At 38.9% G+C, this 24,124-nt stretch overlaps 2 protein-coding genes across 17 annotated transcripts in view; both read left to right on the forward strand.

The window, feature by feature from the left end:
- The window catches only part of GRID1 (glutamate ionotropic receptor delta type subunit 1), a 531,300-nt gene extending 518,593 nt beyond the window's left edge, over positions 1 to 12,707 (forward strand). For all 5 annotated transcript variants that reach the window (XM_084525443.1, XM_084525445.1, XM_084525447.1 and 2 more), the window contains one exon: positions 12,020 to 12,707. In XM_084525443.1, the coding sequence (XP_084381569.1) occupies positions 12,020 to 12,448 (429 nt within the window). In that variant the 3' untranslated portion in view covers positions 12,449 to 12,707. The remainder of the gene's footprint in view (positions 1 to 12,019) is intronic.
- Positions 12,708 to 17,272: 4,565 nt separating this feature from the next.
- Positions 17,273 to 24,124, forward strand: part of LOC311439581 (uncharacterized protein) — a 92,859-nt gene continuing 86,007 nt past the window's right edge. For 10 of the 12 annotated variants that reach the window (XR_014694838.1, XR_014694839.1, XR_014694840.1 and 7 more), the window contains exons 1-2: positions 17,273 to 17,452; positions 22,570 to 22,686. Coding sequence is in view for 7 of the 12 variants with exons in the window: in XM_084525463.1 (XP_084381589.1) it covers positions 17,361 to 17,452; positions 22,570 to 22,686 (209 nt within the window). In the remaining 5 variants the exon portion in view is untranslated. The remainder of the gene's footprint in view (positions 17,453 to 22,569; positions 22,687 to 24,124) is intronic. The other 2 variants (XR_014694841.1, XR_014694842.1) reach the window with 1 other exon arrangement.

Consider the following 24,124-nt stretch of genomic DNA (forward strand, 5'->3'; position numbering starts at 1 on the left):
AGAATGATCTCAAGAAATTCTTGGTTTGATTCTTTCTTAGCTCTGAAAATGTATATTATAAATCAGAAATGTATTATCTCCAGACTGTGCTACTCCTAGCAATGCGAGTGTTTCATCAGCTGTACCCAATGTGTTTGTGATTTTGTAGTGCATGAAGACTTACTTTTTTTAGTGAATAAGGAATAACAACATTTTCCATGTACTCATTTGCTACTAGCCATTGCCTCATATCTTGTGTCCTGTTTATAATTCATTAACAATCATGATCGTTGCATCTTAGTTTCTTAACTTGCTGTTGCTTCTGCAAAAATCATTTTGTTTGACATAATCTTTTTGCTTTTGTTCTCACTTTTTATTTTCACATTATTAAAAGGGAGCAGCAATTCAAGTACTGTCTGGAGTGGGAACAGACTTGTATACTAGTAACAGCATCTTATCATTACTATTACTTATCATTATTATTACATTGGCTACTCCCAAGACTATTTATTTTAAATATTTTTTGAATCTCAAAAAGCTTAGACTCCACAATATTTTCTAGCTCTGTAGTATAGCGGGAGGTGTAGCAAACTTACTCTGAAGATTACCACAAGTATACTGCCAGTGTTCAGGATGAATGAAAGAAAGACTTTATCTCTTTCCATGGCAGCTTTATATGGTCTGCCTTAAATTCCCCTGCTCCCATGTTTGATGATACGCAAATTCCAGCCTACCTCAAAAATCCATACTTCCAGCTTTAGCAGTCATGAATGTTACTCACTAGGACTTTCCTCTGGCATTAGAAGAATACGAAACCCAGTGTACCTCAGAAATGGAAATATGAGCTAACAGGTATGAGTCCAATGGATCAAAATTTGTCACAGCATAGAATTGTGATCTGCACCATATTCTCCTACTATTATTCCATGGCAATTGAGGCTCCCATACCTTCAGCATGGTGTCAGCAACGTTGGTTTTGATTATTAAAGTCTTATGCCTTCACCACTGTTTTCACTACCCTCGTCTTTCTCTTTGTCACATCATTTACATTGTCTCCTTTGTTATCTTTTTATCTGACAATTTGATTTCCCCTGGGATGGTTCCTTTTGTGAGTGAAAGGAAACATGAGATCATCAAGCTGATGTTTTATTTTCCATTCATTGCATGTCTTCTATATTTTATCTTTTTTTTAAATTATTTTTTCTGTATTTTTATGACATGTCTGAAATCTTTGTACATTTTTTGCTCAGTTGCATATAAGTGATCATTTGTTTGTACCACTGTATTGTATTCTACTTTTCTAAGAAAAAAAAAATAAAGTGTTTTTGGGGAAATAAATAATGCAAACACTGGCAAAATAATGCATTTTAATGCCATCTATAAATTCAGTTTCAAACTAACTTTGAATATAATAAAATGAAAAACTTCAGCTGGCATTTTAAAATCAGCAAAGTAGCGTTAGGAACCAGTCATTCCAGAATGCAAAATTTAATGTTATTTGATGACAAAGTACAAGCTCAAAGTGTCAGTTAGAGTCCAAAAAAAGAGGATATTTAAATCACCTTGTACAAGAACTCAAGTGTACCTTAACCAATTCAGTGTTGTATTTTTACATGAATGAAGAAACAAGATTTTCTCCTTAGAGGTCCCTAATGGTGATGCAGATATTCTGTAATATCAGATCACAAGCAGTGTGCTCATCCAGAATGCAACACAATCGATAAAGTCTTGCTCTTGATCACCACAGATCTATGTCAAGGTTGTAGTGGATTAAAAGTGACGTGTCTACCCCATGACTAAGGACATTGGGCCCAGGTTCCCAATACCCACAGCAGTATTCAAGCATTTGTTTGGTTCCAGCATATGTCCCTAGGTGCAAGGAAGGGATTTTTGTGTTTTGTTTAATTTTTCTGTCAGTCATATAAGAAAAATTGGATTCTTAAGGATATGATCTAGACTTACTTAGCATAAACCCTAAGGGAAAAAATAAAAGGAAAATCTGAAGAGAAATAAGTTTAAAAAATGCATGTTGCTATACAGAGAACTCAGAAAGAAGCAACCTGTTTAAAGGTCCAGTTTGGTAATGAATTGAAGTATTTGCTTAAGTTGCATTATATGACCTATCCCAGAGAACTTCTGTGGTTACTCATGTGCTTGGCATGAGCTTATGTGTTTTACTGAATTGGAGCCTTAATGTGTCAGATTCTTTTAGATTCTTCACACAATGTTTACAGAGCTAATGTTTGATATTTTATCTCAGCCTAAAGTGGTATTGGAGACTTGGCGTCTTGAGGAGCTTTGAATGTTCAGTAATAATAAAGTCAGTTAAAGATCAAAATAATAATAATAATAAACATAAAATGTGACTGCTTCCTCAAGATTTGTTTGTTTGTTTGTTTGTAAAGGGACCTGGATGTTGATCCAACTAATTGTTTTAAATGTGTACATAAATTAAATAAGATCTCACCCAGCTTAAACTTCCATTCACCTTAGATGTTAAGATTAAACTTACGTTTCTTTGGAACCAGCATGTCTAAAGCATAAACTGGAATTTATATGTGTACTGAAGTGATCTTCTGGAGATATCTATAGTTTTTGTGCAGCAGAATCTGTTTAGGACAGATAGGTAGCGTATTTTAAACTTGGTCAGACTATTTTAAAAGCTATTGGCTTCTTCTTGAAGAAGAAAAATATTAGTACTAGTAACTTACTGTACAGTAATAACAGGCAATTTATAAATCTATTTGTCCATTGAAATTAATCATTCTTACAATACCTGAAATAACCTGTTTCCTATTCTCAATATTAGAAAAATATTAAAGAAACCCAAGTGCTACTATTGTGGAGAATAGATCTTTTTGCTCAACATAACAAGTGGTATTTCTTTTTCAGAAGTATTTATTATCTGAGGGTTCTCTTTTAGAACACCGTTGAACAGATTTTCAATATGCTGAGCTACCTAATGATTTGTCCATTTATTTTCTCATATTGAAATAGGAGCTTGGGCAGTTTCCAAAATATGCCCTCAATGGGGATGCAGAAACCTTTAAAAAAATAGTTTTTAAGTAAAATACACATGACTGATAGTCAGGAGTAATAGTTTTCTAAAACTTTCACATAGCTGAAGTGGAGGAGGAGAGGCTTTGTAAGGCAACTGTTGCTGGGCACCAAGAGAGTTGCAGAAGCAACTCCTTGTGGCTCCTGTGCCACATCTCTCTGGTACTGTGACATGGTAGCAAAAATGGGAATTTTGGAGGTTTGGATTTGGCTAGGCTAGAATGGTGAAGAAGGATGGTGACCAATCTGTTATGTCTGATGCTCCAGAAGCATAAATCAGACTGGTAAAGGGTAGCACTGCTTTGTTTTGTGCTCAGTGGAGTGAAAAATTACTTCCTTTATGAACTAGATAGTAATTTAAAAGTTGTGTAAAAGAATGTAAAGAATCACCTTATTTTTTTAGTGAGTTTTGGAACAGAATGTTGGTGAACTTAATCTGTACTTTGTAAAAGAATAATCTGTCATCTCATGGGGTGATTTTCTGATGTCATAGTTGAATTCTGAAACCACCATCCTCAAAGACAATCCTGTTTGGTTGCAGTGACTAGAATTTGCTATTTCGAACCAGAAGTATAACAAGTAATAAGTATATGTTTGCTAAAAAGAGTGAAATATTAAATATACTGTTAGCCTCACTGTTTTGATCCTTCTTTTTCTCCCCACATCTTCCTTTCCCTTTCTGTCTGGAGATGGCCAATGATGTGAGGCTGGGCCTCAGAAGTATGGTGAGAATTTATAATAAACATACAGATAATTGGTTTGTTGTTGAAAATGCTTGCACAGATGAATCCTTGCTAGTTTTCTCCTCATCATTACCTGTCCCTGGAAGTCCCCTTGAACCTGATCTTTGTGTTGTTGTAAATGCCTGTAACTATAATATATGCAGAGTGTACACAGTAAAGGTTTCCCCATGTCCTTTCTCCTAAAAAGAGTTCCTTTGCAGAGACATTGGCATGCTTACAGCATTCATTCACTACTGCATTTTGCTGCTTGTGTTGAAAAATGTTTCTGTGCATTCTCTTATATCCATTTATTTTTAACCTCATGAAAACTGGAAACATCTGTATAATGTGAACGAGTCATTCATTTTCTTTGTAGTTACCAGCTTCTAATGCTTGTGAACCAAGTTTGGTAAGGACTTTAAAGCTTGAATACTTCAGCATGATGTTAAATGTCCCCTTCTGTATTAACGAATGAGGATGCTATCACAGCCTCTCACCTTCTGGGTTTGAGTCTGCTGCTGGTTGTGAGGACTAGCCACTATTTCTGTGTAATTGCACTTAGCTCATGGATTACACCGAATGTGGGAGCAGGTCATTGAAAGAGACTAGGGGTCTACCTGCCATTATCTGATTTGTAACAGATGTGCCATTGGTACTCTTTCCTCCGTATTTATTCACACTGTGCTGTATAATGAGGTTGCAGTTGAAGAGGAAGAAAAAAAAAAAAAGAAAAGAAAAAAAAAGATGTTCAGATGTTCAGCTAGTTTAAATTGGTGTGCATCATGTGCTTTGGTGGCCTGGTGGGGAACTTACTCCCCTCCTGGCCAAAGCGTACAGGCCCAGACTATGGGACAGTCGTAACCATCTTCAGAATTAGTTCCCTGGCTAGATGTGGCTGCAGGTTAAATGAAGCTGCCCTGAGCAAGGGGGACAAGGTGAGTGTGGGAAGATGTGTGCTACTTCATGAAACTCCTTGCTGCAACAGCAGTTCTGTAGCGAGTCACTGCCACTTTATTGGTCTTTGGCTTTTTGTTAATAGCTTAATTTTACCAATTATAGGTATTTTTTGGCTGTGGGAAGGTGGGAGTGAAATTTGGCAGTGTATCTGAAGGATTTTTCTATCACATTTACATCATCTTTGTAGTATTCCTTAATTTATTTTTTTCAGGTTTCACACAGGGAAAGAATATTGCTGTCTCTTCGTAATAGAATTTCTGCTCTCTGGTGGAGGAGAGCACCTCTTCTACATAGTTTTTAATGAAGTTTTATTTCATTGAAGATGATTACACATCAATTGAAATTAATATTTTGCAAAACTCATTTATTTTCTTCTTTCAATTGGATAACAGTCTACTGGACCTCAACCAGTGTCGGTCTCAATACATTCTTCTAACAGCTGTTTTATGGATGATAGCTTACTTAATTGCTTATTTAAAATACATGGTATTGTTTCCACCAGAAGCTTGATTGCAGAATTGGGCTTATTTATAAAAGTAGGCCTTCAAGTAGACTCTTGAGGCGCATCTGTACTTATTTCTCGTAAGATATTGTTATGGTCAAACCAGCATCTAGCAGAGTACACTCAGAAACCACTCTGCAAATTTTATGTAACATTAAGTGCTGTTTGACTAGGTCAGTTGCCTGTGTTAAATTAATGACAGCAAACATACATCATCGCTGCATCTGTTTGCACATCTGTCTGCATTTCACTGCATTGTCGACTGCAGAATCTCGAAAAATAATGACTATGGCAAAAAGATTTGTATTAAAAAGGGGCTCTTTGTGTTATATAACACCATACTGGGTTTTCATTGTTTTGCAGCACATTTATTACTTATATCTTCACTGCTTTTTCTTCCTGAGCAAGCCAGTTATGTCTGGTTTTGCCACTTTGTCGCAATCTCACGGAAAAAAATAAAATTGCAGTTCTACATATGCAGTAGTTGCAGCTGAAAGCAGTGATAATGACCCTCTGTGAATACAGCATTTAAAAATAAGTCTTTTCTTAAACTAATAGGGATCTGCAGCCTCTTCATTTCTCTTTAACATGCTAAATGTTTGAGTCAGTGATGTCTGAACCACACCAGACAGGGGCTGGGAGCTGGGTGGAGCTGTCAGTTTCCATCCTGAGCTGAGAGAATAGCCGGTGGGCACCTGAGTGGGGAAACCTCCCTGTTTTGCTTTTATTTCTCTGCTTTGTTTTTCAGTTATGCAGTTTGCCTGTCTGTTCATGGAAGTGTCCCAGAAACTTCCTTCCTGCGTAGCTGGGTACATGTGTGCCTTCCATCATTCTGTCTCTCATGACCACTGATGCTTGTGTCTTCCACGTATGCATATGGGTTAAGAGGTGTTGCTACATGGATGGGAAAGGGACTGGCCTCTGACCTGGCCAAGGTCACAAGAGGGGATGTCTGTCTGAGGCTGGGGCTTGACTCAACTTTTGAACCCCAGTCCTATTTACAAAATTGCCTAATTTTCTAAAATAGTTCTTTCACAGAATGAAAACTCATTGTTAACATTTCTCTCTTGCTTTGGTTTCATCCACTCACTGAAAGATTATCCTTCATATTGTCACCCAGGACAGAAACAACCAAACAAAACAGAAATGTTCTGTAATTGGTGATTAAGACTATATTGCTCTAAAAGATCTCAAGCATTATTTTCACCATATCTCCCGAGCCTTATTAAGAACTGCATTAACAGGCTTTTTTAATATTTGGCACAGTTATCTGCATCTGACCGGGAGGTATCAGCACATTCATGGTTGTCCCTCCATGTATGTGCCTGCCTGCCCATGTTGGCTACTTTTTTATTTTTATTTTTATTTTTGTATGTGCATCTGTGCTTGATATTTAGAGTCAGGATCATCAGTCTTATACTTATCCTCTAGTCTGCATGTGTGGGGTGCAGACATGGTTCATCACAGTTTTGGAATAGTTCTAGCATTCAATTTCTCCAGCTATCCATTCTGCATTTGGCCCTACTGAAACGACTTCATCAACTTGTAATCTCTAGAATTTGAGGTTAACTGACTCCAAATCTCCCAAGTAGTTTCATGTTATTTTAATCTGACTGCCCACGCACTTTTCTCAGAGCCCACTGTCAGAAGTCACAGAAAATAAAATAGAAAATACAGTGATTACACTTTAAGTCATCCTATCAGCTTTTTTATCTCGCCATAATTTCTCTCTGCACGATAAAGTCAAACTTAGTTAGCTCTAATAGGGAATCACAGTTTCTTGAAGTCACTGTTGTGCAGAGCTAGTTGTTGTTAGATAATTCAGGTAAGCATCCTTCAAATCCATGCAGACGCGTGCCACAGTGTGCTCCTGCTGTCAGTCATAGACCATTGAACCTGTCGCTCAGGATCAAGTGCTTAGGATGTATCAGAAACATGCCCTTCATTTGCCCTTATGGAACTCAAACCCATTGGGAAGAATGACATTTAAATTGGTATTTATGAATAAGATAATTTCCTGACCAGAAGCAATGTTTGGGTAGCTGTTTTCCTTAAGCTGGAGAAGGATAAGCCTGTGTTTATAATTCGTTTTCCTTACACGTGATATTTTTTTCTTCCTTTCACTGATTAACTTCTTCAGCTGATCTATTTGTAGCATAACATTAATATTGAAAATAGAATTATGAAGGCAGCAAAGGCAAAATATTTGATCTCCTTTTGGCAACAGAACCATATACACTTATCCAATAACTATGTATGAAAAGTGACGTTAAATTGGCATGAAACATCAGAGAGGTGACATATTTATAATATTAACTAAGTTTTGCATATTAAGTAAAAAAAAAAAAAAAAAAAAATAGAGAGAGAGAGAGAGAAAAGAAACCCTCAGTAATGTGCCTACCCCAGACACTGAAGTGACAGCCCCAGACACAGGGAAGGCTCTGCGCTGGAAAACCAGCACACAAACCTCCTTGGTGGCTCCAGCTTTTCCCTTCCAGCTGCCGGATCCGGTACCTCTGCCATTCCCTAGCTCCAAGCCTCAATGTGCAAATTTATACTGATTTAAAAATTTCAATTCCTTAATTTTGCCACAGAGATGCAACAGTTGATGAGAACAGTTGCAGCATGAGAAAGTTTGGGATCTTTTGCAATGCTACATTACCATTTCACAATTAAGATGACAAAGCTTTAGGAAAAAAACAAAACAAACAAACAAAAAAAAAACAAACAAAAAAAAAACAAAAACAAAACAAAAAAAAAAACAGCTAACTAAGGGTTTTAAGGTTATAACAAATGGCTCATTTTTAATAAGAATTATAGAACTAAAGTAAGGGGTAATACTGAATCGGCAAAAGAGCAGAATGTCTTAACTTTTTAGATTTATTTGTTTGGCGTTATTAACTCTTAACCCTTTTTGTTTATCTTGTTACTTTTCTGTAGCATATGTTTTATTATTGAATTTTCCAGGAGACCAATAAAGGAAAAAGATGAGATTTACAGAATTTACAAACTCTGCAAGCTTCACTTGTCAAATTAAGCTATCAGAACACCTTCCATTCTGGAAATCCTAGGATTCAAGGCAGTCTTCAATTATGCAAGGACAAACTAATCTTTTCAGGTGTTTCTAATCTTTACTTTTTGAAAAATCATTCTCTCAACATTAAGACAGTTTCATACCAAGCTTGACATTTTGTTATTTAGCTGCTCTTCATCTAATAAGACAAAGAAAAATGGAAGAACCTTTAAAATGTGTTTTTATTATTCCTCAGAGACAGAGTTGTTTTCCTTAACCTTTAAAAACATTTTATTTTAGTAACAGAAAAAAGGAATAATGTGAACTTCTGGGCTCTTGGAAGCCTTTGTATTTTTTTTTTCCCTGATCTTAATAAGGCCAGAAAGTTGTCCTTCGTGCTGAATAGAGTTAGAAGTAGGCAAATGAAATCTCTACCCCTACCTACTTCCTAAAAAATAAGCCCCAGCATTTACTTCTCTACTTAATTTATGAGGTGTTCTGTAGTAGATTAAAAGTGATGTCTGTGTTTCAATTGTATAAACTTATGTTTATATTGTGAAATGCTATGCAACTGCAAAACTGCAAATGCACCATTTCTGAGCAATTCCATTTCTGGGCTAGACTGCGTAGAGAGGAAGGGAGGGTAACTCTGTTAGGCTAACAGAGGGACACTTCCAAATAGTGTGAAAATTAATAACCTCTCTGGTCTGAAGCAGGAGATGTCTATAAAGAGGATCTCATCTGTGGCTCTTTATATCTCAAAAGAGCTAAGCTAAATATATAACAAGGATTAATTCTTTGAATTTTATGAGATATTGTGCACAGATGCTCCAAAAAGTATGCTCCAAAAGTGCACTTCATTCACTAACGTGTTTTTCCTCGGCCAACAGCTGATAACTGCGTGTTGCAAGTACTGGAGCTGCACCATTCCCTCTGGCTTGGCTAGTTATCCCAGTCACATTACTTCTGTTCCAATAGCAAAGCAGGATGGAATGCACTGAGGATATCCTTGCCATCAAAAAATACAAATACCAGTAAAATGTTGATGTATATTTTCACTCAAAATGGTCTGAAGAAAGCATTAGTATTTGGTAAAAGCTCATAAAAATGCAAATGAGTCATGAACGTTTCTCCAAAGTCTTATTTAGGAAAATTTGTTCCTCTAGTATTTGTGCAGTTCCAACCTGAATTCTCTACTTTTTCTTTTCTTGTAGTAGCAGATTGGCAAGAAAATGGGTCCCAGATAACTGGAGTGCAAACCTAGGAGTCTAAATCAAAGTGAGCAGCATTTCTGAGAAAAGGAAGTGTAGTACAGAGGACCTGAAGAAGCACCTTATGACGGGCTTCTGAGAGTTAGCTTCCTTAGACGCAGATGTCATCAGACACTGCGACAGCCAAACTTTGCAGATAAGCAGGACTTTGCCGCAGGCTTTTGTTGACAGACAGATAAAGAAAACACAAAAGTACCTGGTGAGATGCTGCACAAAAATGAACTTGCCCACGGAGGTCGAGCCCTTAGTCTCAGCTGGGGATAATGTAAGAACACTTCCTACTCTTGCCCCCAGTCCACAGTTTTACTTCAAGAAGTAGAGATGCATAAAATCTATAATGAAATCCATGTAATGCTCTGGCCAGTATACCACAAACCCTTAATTTACCTAGCTACAGAGTTTATGAAGGAGCTTCTGCATTACTGTCAGCTTAGTGCATTATCTAACTTATAGAATAAGGAGCCTGACATGCCAGGTTGGTAAAAAGGACTTTAACGCAGCCATACCATCTCTCTACTCAAGTATTGTCTAGGCCCTTTCTGCCACAAAAGTTTTTATTTATTTATTTATTTGCCATTGATTTTGCCTAATTCAAAATCATTTGATTAGAGGATTTTGCTGAAAAAGCAGCATTAAAAAAATACAGTCTGTATGTGTTCCTCTGGTGAGGCAGATAATATCGCCAACGTTCTGGGGAGCCACACAGGGAGTTTAGTGATTTTTTTATGGAAATGAAACAGGAACCCTCATTCCACTGATTAAGAAGGGAAGTGAAAACTGCTGCTCAGCCTTGTAATTGTTGAACAATTGTACTCCACTTGAAATCAATGGGGATTTAGCCAAAGCTGAGGACAGAGGATTGGGTTCATCATCATGTAATGCTAATTCAGTTCTAAATCCATGCAGAGATCAACAAATCCAATGGTTCCTGAGTAACGTAGAAGTGGTTTCAAACCACAAGGCGAGAATCAAATCTGTATTTGTTGTATTTGTTATTGGCTGGAATCAAGGGCTTTGGAGCTGATTCAATTGTCAATTTAAGGGTGAAGGCAAAGTTGCAAAGCAGTGGGTGACACTGGAATAACAGTGTAATCTGCTGTGCCCCACCTGAAAGGCAGCAGTAGAAGGTCATGAGGAGTGGCTGGCACTGATACAGCAGACTGTTCTGTTCCCAGAGCCTAGCTTTCGGCATGAACAGGAGCATCTTTAAGGCTACTAGTATTGGGTTTAAGCAGCTAGGACTATGTAGACCTGTTGGCAATCGGGGATTACTGGAACAGAAAAGTTTCGGGTAGTCCCATTTCCTAGCCTGGGATTTTGCTGGCTGCCCACTGCAGTTTGTCAGAGCAAGGGATGCCTCCAGTTCCAGGTCTGTTGGGCTTTTATGGACGCTTTGCTGCTACTCTGCCGTATGTTGCATCAAATAACTACAACTGCAGATCACAGCTGTGCTTTATGAAATATAGAGAAATGATATAATACCTTTTTATTTGCAATGCACTGCTAGCCATTAAAATTCAGTCATAACAGCATCCCAGGTGGGTGACTTTACCCTGCCAGTTTTGTTGCTTTCCATTTTGGGCTTCCTGCATACCACACTGAAGAGATAAACAGCAGCTGTAGGTCTTTGCTGCTTCAAGTTTTAAAGACAACTTCTTTGGCCATGTTTCCTCCTGGAAGCTAAAATGTTTGGCAAGTGGTGCCGAAAGTCCCTTGAGGAGACCTCTCTGGGAGCGTTAGGTGACTCATTCTCTGAGGATAGCAATGCATTTTCTGAAGGCCAGCATTGCTTTCCAAAGCACTGACCACAGACCTAAACTTGTACCAGATGAGGTGTCAGAATGACAGCTTGTTGTCAGTCACACAGCTGAGCACTCCCCTCCTCAGGGCTCCCAGAGTAGGTCTCCATCTCAGTGCCCTTCCAGGAGGTCCATGGTCCTTGCCAGGTAGGTGACACGGGGCTCCCTGCTGGGAAGGGAGGACTTCTTCACCACCACAACCCCTGGCCAATAGTTTTTGGCATAAGAAGCAAATACCCAGGAGCCAGATAGGCTGTGCACGGTGTCACACTGCTGTAATCCTTACAAAGTGCACTGCAGCTAGAGGAGCACTGAGCTGCCCTGGGGTTACAAAGCAGCAGGCTGCTCTCTGGCTCGCTTGTTCGCCTCCCCGAGGCTTTTATCCTGGGCTTGTGCAAAGTGAGCTAAGGGCTTGTGGGATGTGCTGGTCCCTGCTGCCAGCTCCTGTTGGCTGAACCAGAGAAGTCATTTTACCTCCAGGGAGGATGGCATTGAGAACATCAGTGGGTTTTGCAGGTTGAGATTGAGCTGGTGTTTTCTTCAGCGTGTGTTTCTCAGCTGGAGACGTTGGGCAGACTTTGAGGAGTTGCACAGGCACAGATGAAATCGAAGCGATCTAATGAGTAACCAGCAGCTCCTATCACACACGGGGTGGACAGGGGGGCAGACGTGAAAGGTACTTGTGTCTGAACTGATTGTTCTGGTCTCTTCCTCACTAGGATAAAGAAGTGAACCTGGAGCAGGTCCATAGACGCATGAACAGTTTAATCGATGAGGACATAGCCCACAAGCAGATCTCTCCGGCGTCCATTGAAATCTCAGCCCTGGAGATCGGTGGCATGCAGCCAGCTCAGACCCTGGAGCCGGTACGCGAATACCAGAACACACAACTTTCTGTCACCACCTTTTTACCAGAACAGACAACTCATGGTGCCAGCAGGACACTCACAGCTGCCTCTGGCAGCAACCTGCCGCTGCCCCTGAGCAGCTCAGCCACCATGCCCTCCATACAGTGTAAACACAGGTCGCCAAATGGAGGACTATTTCGTCAGAGTCCCGTGAAAACCCCGATCCCAATGTCATTTCAGTCTGTGCCAGGGGGAGTCATTCCAGAAGCAATGGAGCCCTCTCATGGAACATCCATTTGATGAAAACAAACAGTAACACAACCAGCAGAGCTTTTTAATACAAAATTTAAAACAAACAAACAAAAAAGAAACTCTTACATTTTTCTTGTATATACATGTAAATAATGAAAGAATGAAGTGGGGTAAAAGTGTATTTTGAATATTCCCAATTTTCGAAGTCAGTAAAAAACAAAAGAAAAAAAAAAACAAACAAAAATGTATGAATGACTTTGTAAATTTTGTTCTATATGAATAAAAAGGCAAACTACTTGTGATCGTTCTCAAGTGCCAAAGAAGACCAGTTACTGGGACTGAGGGCCATATTTTTTTTTTCCCTGAGGATTTCAGCATATCCTTCCTGTTCTTTTTGTTTTCAGAGAAAAAAAAAAAAAAAAAAATCCATTTCTTGCCAGAAAAGTTCACTGTGCTCAGACCTCTCCTTTCCCCAAAACCCTCTTGATGGCAATTCACTCGGAGAGTTTAACAGCTGGTACTAGCATAACAGAAACAAATATTTTAAATTTGAATTAAAACTAAAACCCAACAAAAGATGAACTTTTGCCTTCTAACAAGGACTTAAGCTTCCACATGGTTCCCAAGTTTAAGCACAGATTATTGAGTTGTGTGTTTATATGTTTACTGTGCTGTGGGGCTGTTTTTATTTGATCTTTCATGTTTTTTATATATATAATATATATGTCATATAGCATATGTATATTATATATATAAATGCTTTGATAAGTAGCAGGTTTCAGGTTATGGGTAAAGCTGTTATGAAAAAGCTGATCTTTTTTTTTTTTCTTTTTTTGTGCGTGTATGTGTGTGTCTTATATACACGAATGAAAAAGGGGAGTAACCAGTGGTTGACAGGATTGAGAGAAGGGAGAGCTTGGGCAGGCAGGAGATAACGGCACTGCAGCGACTGTGCCCTCTGGTGCCATTCCTTTCTTTGAGATTTTTAAGGAATTTGCTGCAAAATGGATGTGATGCTCACTGTTGAAGTCATATCCCTGAATTATAAGGCTATCCTCATGACTACAAGCACAGCTCTGTTTTGTTTTTTTGTTTGTTTGTTTGTTTTTTTTGTTTTTTTGTTTGTTTTTCTGTTGATTTTATAAAGAGAAACATTCTAATGGCCATGTCTATAATGTTGGTAGAAATGGCTCTAAAATGCTTTTTTTTTTTTTTTTGTCAAATCAAAGGACAAAGATAAAGCAACATATATAGCTAATTTAATGTCTCATTCTGCAAATATTACTAGTGCAATTTCATATGACAAAAAAAAAAAATTAAAACCAAAACACATTGTTTCCTTCCCAAATAGTAGTTCTAATGTGTCCCCTCCTCACCCACTGTTGCTAATGGACCATCAGTTGCTTTTCATTCAGAATTGGGATAATTCAGTATCTTCTCAAAAATATTCCTATAGCTATGTTGCAATTTTCCTCTGTAGCTGGATTTCACCACTTTATTAGAACATCGCTATTTGGAAAAGGCTGTAGATCTCGGTGCAGCAAAATCACTGCCTACATTAAGGTGAAAGATCGTGTTTGAACAGAGGTAAAAATGCATTTACATCCCCAGAAAGTCAGTAGACAATCTAGGTCAGGCTTTTGGATAAGTAAACATTCCATTGATTGCTCCTAATTTGATTTGCATAATTACTCAACAGGTATATTTATGAGATGATAAAAGTCCCCAAATTTTTACATCTACAGTTCAAGCGGTAAGGAAGAAAAATTAAAGTGGGATATAAAAGCAGCCTAATGGAAGAGCATACTCAGCATACTGTTTAAATGAGGACTATTGATGGTGAGCTTCCAGAAAGAGGACTCTTGCAGGGATTAATTTGTCAGGTCAGTTCCTCATGAAGACAGCACGATTTTGCAGCCTGGCACAAATTGCACTATTTGCTTCAAACTAATTAAAAATTAGTAATGCTCTAGTCAGCTGACTAGGTTTATCTTATTTAGACACTTGGCCTGCACAAGCTTGGGATTTTTTTCCTTCCTCTTTTGTCATACTTTTTCCTCTTATTATCCTTATAACCCTCTGGCCACAGGGTGTGGAGGGGTGAGCAGCTTGCTCGGCCAACAAAGTGACCACCCAGACACATCCTCCCTTCTGGACAGCGAGGATCCATGGTGAGTTGCTGGTGCACAGCAGTGTGGCCAGTGCTGCTGGCTCTGTGCCCATGTTGTAGGAAACAAACTCGTCTGGGGCTGCCCAAGATGATCCCTTATGCTTTCCCTGTAAAGCACAGAGCAGGGGGCTGAAACTGCTTTGCTGAGGAGTCATTGCTTCCACAAAATACATTAGGTCCTTTTCATGTTCTAGTCTAAACCACAGTGCTGAATAATTTAAACTGAACTGCATTTGTGGAATAAATTGTGAATACAGTATATTTGGGGGATTAACTTTAACATTCTCCATATTCAGTATTCTCCTCCCAGCTCAGTCTTACCATGTGCTGTAAAGTTTGGAAGCGTGGTTTAACTTTTAAAATGATACTGGATCCTACTGTTTTTTATGCATAGACTGTGAATTGCCTGTTTAAACGCTCTTCAGGATTACATCTAAAACGATCAGAATCTGGCAGCACCAAACCACATGGTCCTCACTCGGAAAAGTATTTAAGTCTGTGTGTAAGGCAGCCCTACAGAACATGGCTGCTTTATGCGAGGGCTGTAGTGCTTTGCTGATTACTGATGGAGTTAAATGCAGGTCTCATACTAAATATATGGCTAATTTTAAGCAGATGAGTGAGCTCGCCAATCTCCCTAGGACTATTCAGTTGCTTAAAGTTAACTGTTTAAAGTGCTTTGCTGCACCAGGGTCTATACTGTAAAAGTCACAATCCATGATGGCTCTGACACTGCCTAGTAATTATTTGTTTATATAAAAGTTAGCAAGTCATAGCTTGGGCCTGTCAACCATGGCAGAAAGCTGTTAAATCTTTCATGTGATGGTGGTTTGCTTTTAGATTGCTTAAGCAAATCACCAGGTTCTCCTTGAACATAAACAGTGTTTCTTTCCCATAATTTTCAGTTTTCAAAGTAAATGCAGAATGTATGATTTCCATATTCTGTCTCCTGTTTTATATTTATATCTTTATTTTGACAGATCAAAGCATTCACTTTCTATATAATATGTATTCACCACACACTCTCGCATATATATATACATGCGCAGTTATTCACAGATGAAGTGAGAAATATAATTTCCATGTGATGTAAATGAGCATAAGCTCAGAGCCCTCACAGAGCTGTGCTTGCTTACACCACCTGCAGTTCTGACCCTTCACTGTTAATAGCTGGCAAGCAGAATAATTGCAGAAATTCCTGAAAACTCTGAAGCCCAAGCTGTGCCCTTAGTTTCAAGCAGAACTTCCCTCTGAGGGTGCACGCGTAAACAGATGAATAATGCCTAATCCCAAATATCCCAGATCCTCAAGGATGTTTACATTGCAAACGTGGCTGTATATGAAACGAACATTGAGTGCCTATACCTTCCTTTTGTTGCTGATGAACTTCTGTGAAAGTGACATCTGTGGCAGAGCACTTGTAGTGCATCTTGTTCTATTTATCCATTAGCTTAGAAATGACTTTATTTTCATACAAAAATGTGACTCAGTTTCTTCTATTTGCTTGCAATCTGCTTGCAACCTAACGGATGCATTGCTTTATTTCATAGCAGTACACCATGTTTATTCTACTGCAATGGAAAAATAGTAACTGTACTTTTTTAATTTCAGAGTTGAAGCCTGATAGAACATTTTAATGCTGAGTTACAACTACACGTGTGCGATACTTGTCTTGCAAAGTGAAACTCCCAACACCTGCCGTGCTTTGGTAACCTGCCACTGCTGTGCTGTAGATGAGGGCTCAGCAAAACAACTCACTTTCTCTTAGTCTGCTGATAGAATAAAGCATGTAAACCTGGGTTCTTTCATGTGTAAGTCAGAAACCCTCCAGTGAAAGGACCGACCAGGCTGGATCTCCATAGACAAGGATTTGGCTCTTAATATTGGGTTTCCAAGCACTACTTCCCATAATCTTGTATTCGGTGCCAGTTCTGGGACCTTTTTTTGAGTCTCAAAAATGAAACCAAAAGAGGAATTAATTTTGAATTTGAGGAATTAATTTTGAATTTGAATTGTAAGCCAAAATAGCTTATAGAACAATTTTTTTCTTAAAACCTGTTCAAGTTTAGGTATACATCTCCTCTAAGAAAGGTTAAAAACTGTTGGCTTGGTGGAAAACAGAGCCTCCCTTTCAAAGGAAATCAGGTTACCAAGATGGTCACAACAATCACAGTGTTCAGACCTTTATATTTTGTTTTATTTTACTTTGCTGACTGAAACTTATGTTGTGAACAGCTAGATAATGACATAGACCTAAATGCAACACGTTTGAGCAACCCTGTTGGAAATTTCCCAGAGAATCTACGTCCTTTTGCAACCCTGGGAAAAAGGTAGAAGAAAACTGTGAAGAGAAGGAAAATATAAGGTAACAACGACCATGTGGTGAAGGGGGAGGGACGAAAGGGTGGTTACAACCCATCTATCTTAAATGTCTAGCAAAGCTATATTGCTGTATCAGAAGCAGAGATTCCATCATACAAGCAGTTGCCTCAGATAACTATTATTTTCTTAACTTTTAGGAAACGAATAAAAGCAGCATTTGTTCTACCAGAAACACTTGTTATATTATTTAAGAGCTGGAATTATTTGCTTGGTGGTACCAGGTTTTTTGGCTGGGCTCTCACTCAGGTGGGGAGGATCAGCTTTGATGAGCGGTGCACACCTGAGCCAGGCGTGGGCTGGTTGCTGGTTGGTCCCAGCTTTGGCTGCAGCTGGGGGAAATCAGCCCCGCCAGGCTACCCACAGGCCTCCAGTTCCCCGGGTTTGGGGTTTGGGGTGTGTGCTAGGTGTATGTGCTTCTTGGGAGAAGGGGGCTGCATTGCTAAGACTTGTGTTGGAGGGGAGCAGCGAGTGCAGCAACGTGGCCTCTCCAAGCTTATGAGGTAACTGATGCAGATGAAAGTAATGTGTGGGGCTTTGTTCTTTTCTTTCTTCCTGTTTTTTACTTATTCTTTTTCAAGTTGAATGTCAAGATTCATGGATGGATTTTTAATTCATTTTTAAAACTGTACAGTTACAACATACTACTTAAATGCCTCCTCTCCTCTTTAAAAGGTTATCACTTGGCTTGTTTTGGGCTCAGTTAATGGTAATAACTTCATCTGATGTTGCAAAGGGGTGCTACCATAAAAAATGGTGTCCTGTCTCTTTTTGTTTTTCTCGTAAGTCTTATTGGAAGATCTGTAGTATTTCGGTAGCTGTTCAGTTTTGTTGTTGCTCCAGTTACAAAGCTCTGTAGCTTTAAGAATTTATCAAGATTTCTAACTGTTTTTGTCTCGGTGTAATTTTGTGTGTTGGAGGGTGAATAAGTCCTCACAATCATAGATAGGCACAGATACGGGAAGTTGTAGGGCTGGGAAGAAACTCAAACAAAAAAGGGCAAAAAAAGTATTTGTATGTTCTATCAAAGGTTCAACTCCTTGGATGCCTGGCTGGGATAGAAGGTAGTTTCTGATTAATAATACACTATAAGCGGCTATGTTGCAGAAATAATCTGAATAGTTTCCAAGTGCAAAGCCATGGCTCTTTGCACAACATGGTCCCCAGTTGTTCCCAAGGTGAAGAATCTGCCTTTTCTTTTTGTTTTGTTGTAGTGCTGTAGAAGCTGTATGTGAAGAGATATGGAACCAGGGGTTTTAAAACAGTTTTAGCTGATTATCAGTCTGCTTCTGAAGTCTGCAGTGCTGCTCTTCCGTAAAAGGAAATAACTTTGAGAGTTTCTGTATTCCAACTTTGTCTTTTCTTTTTTTTTTTTTTTTTTTGCTTCTCAAAAAAGGCATTTGTTTTCTGATGGAATTATTTTCTAAGTGGCTCATTAGAGTACAGGAAAGTTTCAGGTGAGGGTTGCAACTATAAGAACAAAAGAGCATACAAACATGCAGGTGAATCTGGGAGGAAGAGAGATCACAGGCTTATATATTTTTCAGCAAGAAAACAATTTTAACCTGATTGTTAAACAGCTCAGCAAGTCATAACCAAGGGCCTAGAAAGCCTGCTTAGTTCCACAGTATTAAGTGCCACAAAAAGTATATTAAATCTTAAATCAAGGAATCAAACAGCAGATAGTGAAAGCATGTGAAAAGTAAAGTGTTAAATTAAGCTATCAATTGAATTATTCTTTATCTCTTAATCCCTCTACTTGCATGGCTCTTCAGAGGAAGCCCTTCTCCCCATTTGGGGAGGACTGCGGAAGCAGAATGCTCTCCTCCTGAAGGCAGGGAGAGCAGCAAAAGCTTCCAGGCCTGGGTGGAGGCAGCTTCTGTTTGCAAGAGGCAGGCTTGAGCATCAGCAGGAGCATCAGCATGAACAGCGAGGGGAAGGAGATGGCCCTGATGGAGGATACAAACCTTGACTGTTGTGCACTGACCCTGGCTTGCAAACCCGGTGTACGTAGAGCAAGCTACAAGGTGTGGTTTCCCTGGCCAAAAATTGCACAGCTGAATTTTGAGCTAAGATCTCAGGTTTTTGTTTTACCAGGTGCGCGGTGAGATGCAGTGTTACAGCAGCAGGCTGTGCCCTGGCACCCACTGGGGCAGCAGGGGCAGCTTGGGCTTTCTGATGACCTTAAGCTGTTGTAACAGGTGTTAAGAGTAGAAGTTAGACAAAAGGAACAACTCTTTTATATCTCTGTAAAGCCTAAGGGGGAAAACTAGCTTTTTTTCTCGCAAAAAGTGTTTATTTTCTCAAAGGCGAAGCTTCTGTGTATGTGGCACTTGATGAGCAGGTAACAGAACAATGTATTGAGGAAAAAAATCTTCCTCTAAAGTTTCTGATGTTTCTGGAGGCTTCTTCCTTCCCTTCCTCCCCACAGGAATATAGTGATCAGATTTATTTTTATTTTTTAGTTCATTTTTCATCAAAACTTGCATTAGGAATGAGGATAAGTAGTTCCATTTGTTGGGAAATGCTTAAGATTGTGTTTAACATGGCTGGTCAGTATTATACTAGTAGAAGAAGTTGAGATGACTATTGAGTGAGTGGCAAATTGAAGGTATTCACACTTAGAAACAAACATTAAAATTTAATTTTGCTTTTGATTTGAAGTAATTAATTGGAAATAATTACCATTACTCACCTGGCTTTACTTTTGATGGGCTTATTAAGTCATTTGAGTGAGCAATGGCATGTGTTGATTATGTTTAGATGTCACTCTTTGTTTTTTCAAGGACTGGAAAAAAATAGTTCAAGTATTCTGACAGACTAGAAGGAGGGGTGGGAGGGTAGGGAAGTAGGGAATCATGCTATGATTGGGCCTGAAACATTTGAATTCTTGCAACTCTTCAGTTTCAATGGGTCTTGTAGGCTTAACTCCACTGAAACCCTTTGATAGTCCCTGATTAAAGTCAAGTCAGCTCACCGTTATTTTGTGTGTTGCTTCCAATGTATGGATTGAGATTTCAAAGCTGTTTCTGTATTTTGGATGATTAATTCAAGTCCATACCCTAATATTTGTGGAAGACCTTTTTTTAAACTTCGATCAGTTTGGAAACTGGTGTTTTGGCTTTCCACTTTGTCTTAGGCTGTTATTGTCTTACACAAGGAATAAAAGTGCTGTTCACAAAGGCACATAAGGGTGAAATGTTTGGCTTTCCATGTTCATTGAAGCATCTAATGCATACCATCAAAATATACCTTAAATAATTGCTTGCTACAGCAAGGCCATCTTATAATTGGTAACCTGGTCAAGGTCTTGACGTGTGTAAGGAAGTTTAACTTGATCCCATAAGAAAAAAATCTTCAAATTCTTTGTTTACTTATGCTGGCCTTTTACTAGACACCTGTTCTCGTAGGGCTCAAACTCTAAGTCCTATGAAAAGTTCAAGTGTTCAAAAAAAAAAAAACAACAAAACACTAGAAGGAAGTTGTTCAGCACTGTAAATAAGATATTACTTCACTATTAATGTTGTGTGTATAAATATATAGAGAAAGAACATTTCAAGGGCTATCAATGCAGATACCATTAAATAAACTGCAAGCAAATACTGCTTATATTCTATTAATGCTGATGATATTTGTATTTTTTTCTTAGGTTAATTTGGTTCAATAATTCATACAGTATTCACTATCTGAATAAATATGCATTTTTAAATGAGATTATATTTCTTAGCGTGTAAACACAAAGGCAGTGTTAACTCTTGCAATGGGAGTAGGAAGGAATATTCATCTTGTTTTCTATATTGCAACTATCAGATATACAAAGTGCAATGATTTTAAAAACACAATTATCATGGCTAGGTGAATGACTGAGAAACTGAAAGCACTTTTGAGGAATTGAGCACAAAACATGGTCCTTCTTCCCATCTGGAAACCTTAAAATTAAAAATTTTGGTTCTCTCCAGCTGGGTTTTCATTTTTGCTGTAACATTTTCAAAACATCTATTTTCTTAGAAAGAAAGAGATAAAATGTGCAATGTTTCTCCCTTGTCTTTGCATCTTTATCTTTAAGGTTGCAGTGCTGCATGCTGTGTGGGGGGGTTGGGATGTGTGTGTTCTTGTGTTTTTGTTTTTTTGTTGTTGTTGTGGTAGTCTTTTATTTTCTTGGTGGGGATGTGTTTTTGGTAAGATGAATAATAACAGTGCTCCAAAAGAGGTGGTCCTGAGGTCTCAGCCTTAATATCCAGGAGTTACTTGCTGTATAGCAGAATCTTTTATTTCCCAGTGTCATCCGTGAGTTGGAACAGACTATGATTTATCCACGCACTTCTCAGAGAACTAAAAACTGTCCTATTTCTGTGGCTGGCATAAATAAGGATAACTTCCACAACATATGATATATCACATGGTAGCTAGTTATGTCATCCTAAGGCTCAACTAATCTTTGATGTGCATCACAAGTAGTAATTTAATCAGGTTTCTGAAAAAGAACTTTTTTTTTTTTAAAAAAAAAAAGGGAGAAGAAAAAACGCAGTAGTGAAGAAGCATTTCACTCATTCTGATGTGGTGATGTACTGTGTTTGCTTCTGACTTGTAGGAAGCCTTACGGAGGTTGCAGGTGATAATGACATTATTGTGTGGAAGACTTTTCTGGAGCTGCAAATTGCTGCCCCAGAAAGATGAGATTTTTACCTATTTTTTTTTCTTCCTGAGATTTTTTTTTTCCCTCATGTCCTTCTTATATATTTAAACAGTCCCACTTGCAGATACGAGTTCTAACACTACTTTTTAATTACTCCTTGCTTCTCCTTTTGGGATTGTGTGCATGAATGAAAGCTTTTCCTTTCCTAAAGGAGCGTGTCATTCTGCATTTGATGTGGCTCATGTTAAAGGATATTTCCTCCACTGGATTCGTCTGTATGTTACGAACTAACTCAGGCTATTTGCTTGCTAGCTGATATACGCTCATGCAGCCAAAGTTGAGAGAAATTGAGGAAAAAAGTCATCTGACAATGAAAAGTAAAAACTTCTTAAAATTCCAGATTACTGTGTCTGGGAATTTAGTAGGAATTTGGAGCTTTCTCTCTTGGATGCAATGTATTAAATTTCACATTAAAATAATCACCAGCAAGAAGATGAAGGCTCTATTTCTCAGCTCAACTTACTTTATCCTTGTGACTGTTGGTCTTAGTTGCTGCACTGGCCAAACTTCTGTATTTCCCCCTCGTGCCTCTCACCACAGCCCACTACAGCAGCAAGGTACGTGCTTGCCCTTGTGTACTGTGTGGTGATGGGGCTGGATGAAGTAGTAAAGTAAGTTGTCCAGCTCCATAGGGATGGGGAGAAGAAAATGAAGCAGCAGCTGCTGTCTTGAAGTCATCTTCTCGGACACCATGTGGTACGCTTTATTTTAAAACACCACTGGCAAACTGAGCATGGGGCCAGAACCTGGGGAGTGCCTGAGCAGAGGCCTGGGCCTCCTTGCTTTCAGCTTGGGCCTGCACCCATCGGAGGTGTATTTGTGGTCCAACTCCTATCTCCTGCCTCTACACCTGATGTTTTTCACAGCCTGATGCTAAGCAACCTCTCTGGTTTAGGCACTGTGAACCTCTCTTTGTCCCTGTAGATTACAGGAGACAATTGTGCTGGGGTACCGGAAACTGCGCGTTTTCTGCAACAGGCCGAGTACCGAAGCATTCATGGATGTGGAGCCTCCGTCGTCTTCTGAGGAGAGAAGGATAAGGTGAATCTTCATCTGCCATTCACAACCTAACTGCTCTAATTTTGGATATTTATTTTAAGAACTCATTGTATGCAGTTTTGAAATGTGAATTAAGGCACAAACCTGGTACAGGCCTCTGTTAGCAAGTACATGTGTGGTAAAACGCCATCTTTTTTGCATGAGTCAATTTGTTTCATACTGGATAGCTCAATTGGCATGTGTGAAATGCTTGAGTTTTAGTTTTGACCTTTTTAATTGTTTGGCTTTTACATTTAAATTGGTTCCGTGTCAGCTAAATATTACCTTCATTAGAAAACAAAATATGCAGCCTGGCACCTAATGTTTCCATTAGCTTATTTAAATAGTATGCAGGTTTGGAGTTGGGCCAGATTGTTTATCCAGAGTGTATTTTTAATTGGATTATTGGTACGTAATAATTGATATATCACTGAACCATTATTAAAATATAGATGTATTTGAAAGTGTTCTGACACATCTTGGTGGAGTTTAATTGAGAGTTATACTGCCATATAGGAGTAAACATTTCTTTTCACAAAAAATGATCAAAACCTTGATGGTATATTTGATATAAATTTCCCTCTCAAAAAAAATAATCTTGCTCATTTGAGATGAATCTTTGCTTCCCTCATACATAAAGGACTCAGCTCTTTTTCTCTGAACCTCCAGAATGGGTATCTTCCATTTCCTACTCAAAGAAAAGAACCAAGAGCTTTTTCTTAGCTTTCTGACAAATGTTTTCTTCTTGGAATGCATGTCCTCTGAAAACTGACGAATTGTTTCCACTTTTTCAGTTTGTCTTTTCATTGAATATAAAGAGAAATTGTTAAAAGATAAATCCATTCTTAATCTGAAGATTTCTTATCTTTTAACAACAGAGTTGCACTAAGAAGTGCTTTTGAGGAACAGCTTTAAAGTATTTTTGAACGTGTGCCTTTGTTATGTCAACTGGATCAACCTTTCTGACTTTCTAAAGGAGAATAAGTTGGAGATGATGGTTTTTGTGTGTTTTTTTTTTTTTTCTAACCTTTTTGGCTTGTTAGAAGAGAGCAGGGTTTTTGTGTCCCCACTGCCCAACCCCACCTACATACTTGTTCTTGTATAAACCTAGCTATAAGTGATAATTTGGGAGGAGGGGACTAGAGAAGAGCAAGGACCTGTTGTCTTGCCCAGCTATTGCAGCCCTGCAGGCTGAGGGTTGAGGGATGAGGGGACGCTGCCCCTGAGGCCCTGCCTGGTGCCTGTGGTGCAGGCAGAGGGCAGGAGGAGGGCTGGGCCTGGTCCTGCAGGGGCCGTAGGCAGCTGCCACCCCATACAGCCCCTGCCTTGGTTGGTTCAAAGGACAGCTTCTGGTTTGGGGCCAAACGTATCACCAGCTCACACCTTAGCTGGTGGTTTTGTGAGGTGTTTTTTGTTTCTTTTTCTCCTCTGTGCTCTCATC

This window comes from Aythya ferina (assembly GCF_964211825.1).
Source record: "Aythya ferina genome assembly, chromosome: 7".
Lineage (NCBI taxonomy): Eukaryota > Metazoa > Chordata > Aves > Anseriformes > Anatidae > Aythya > Aythya ferina.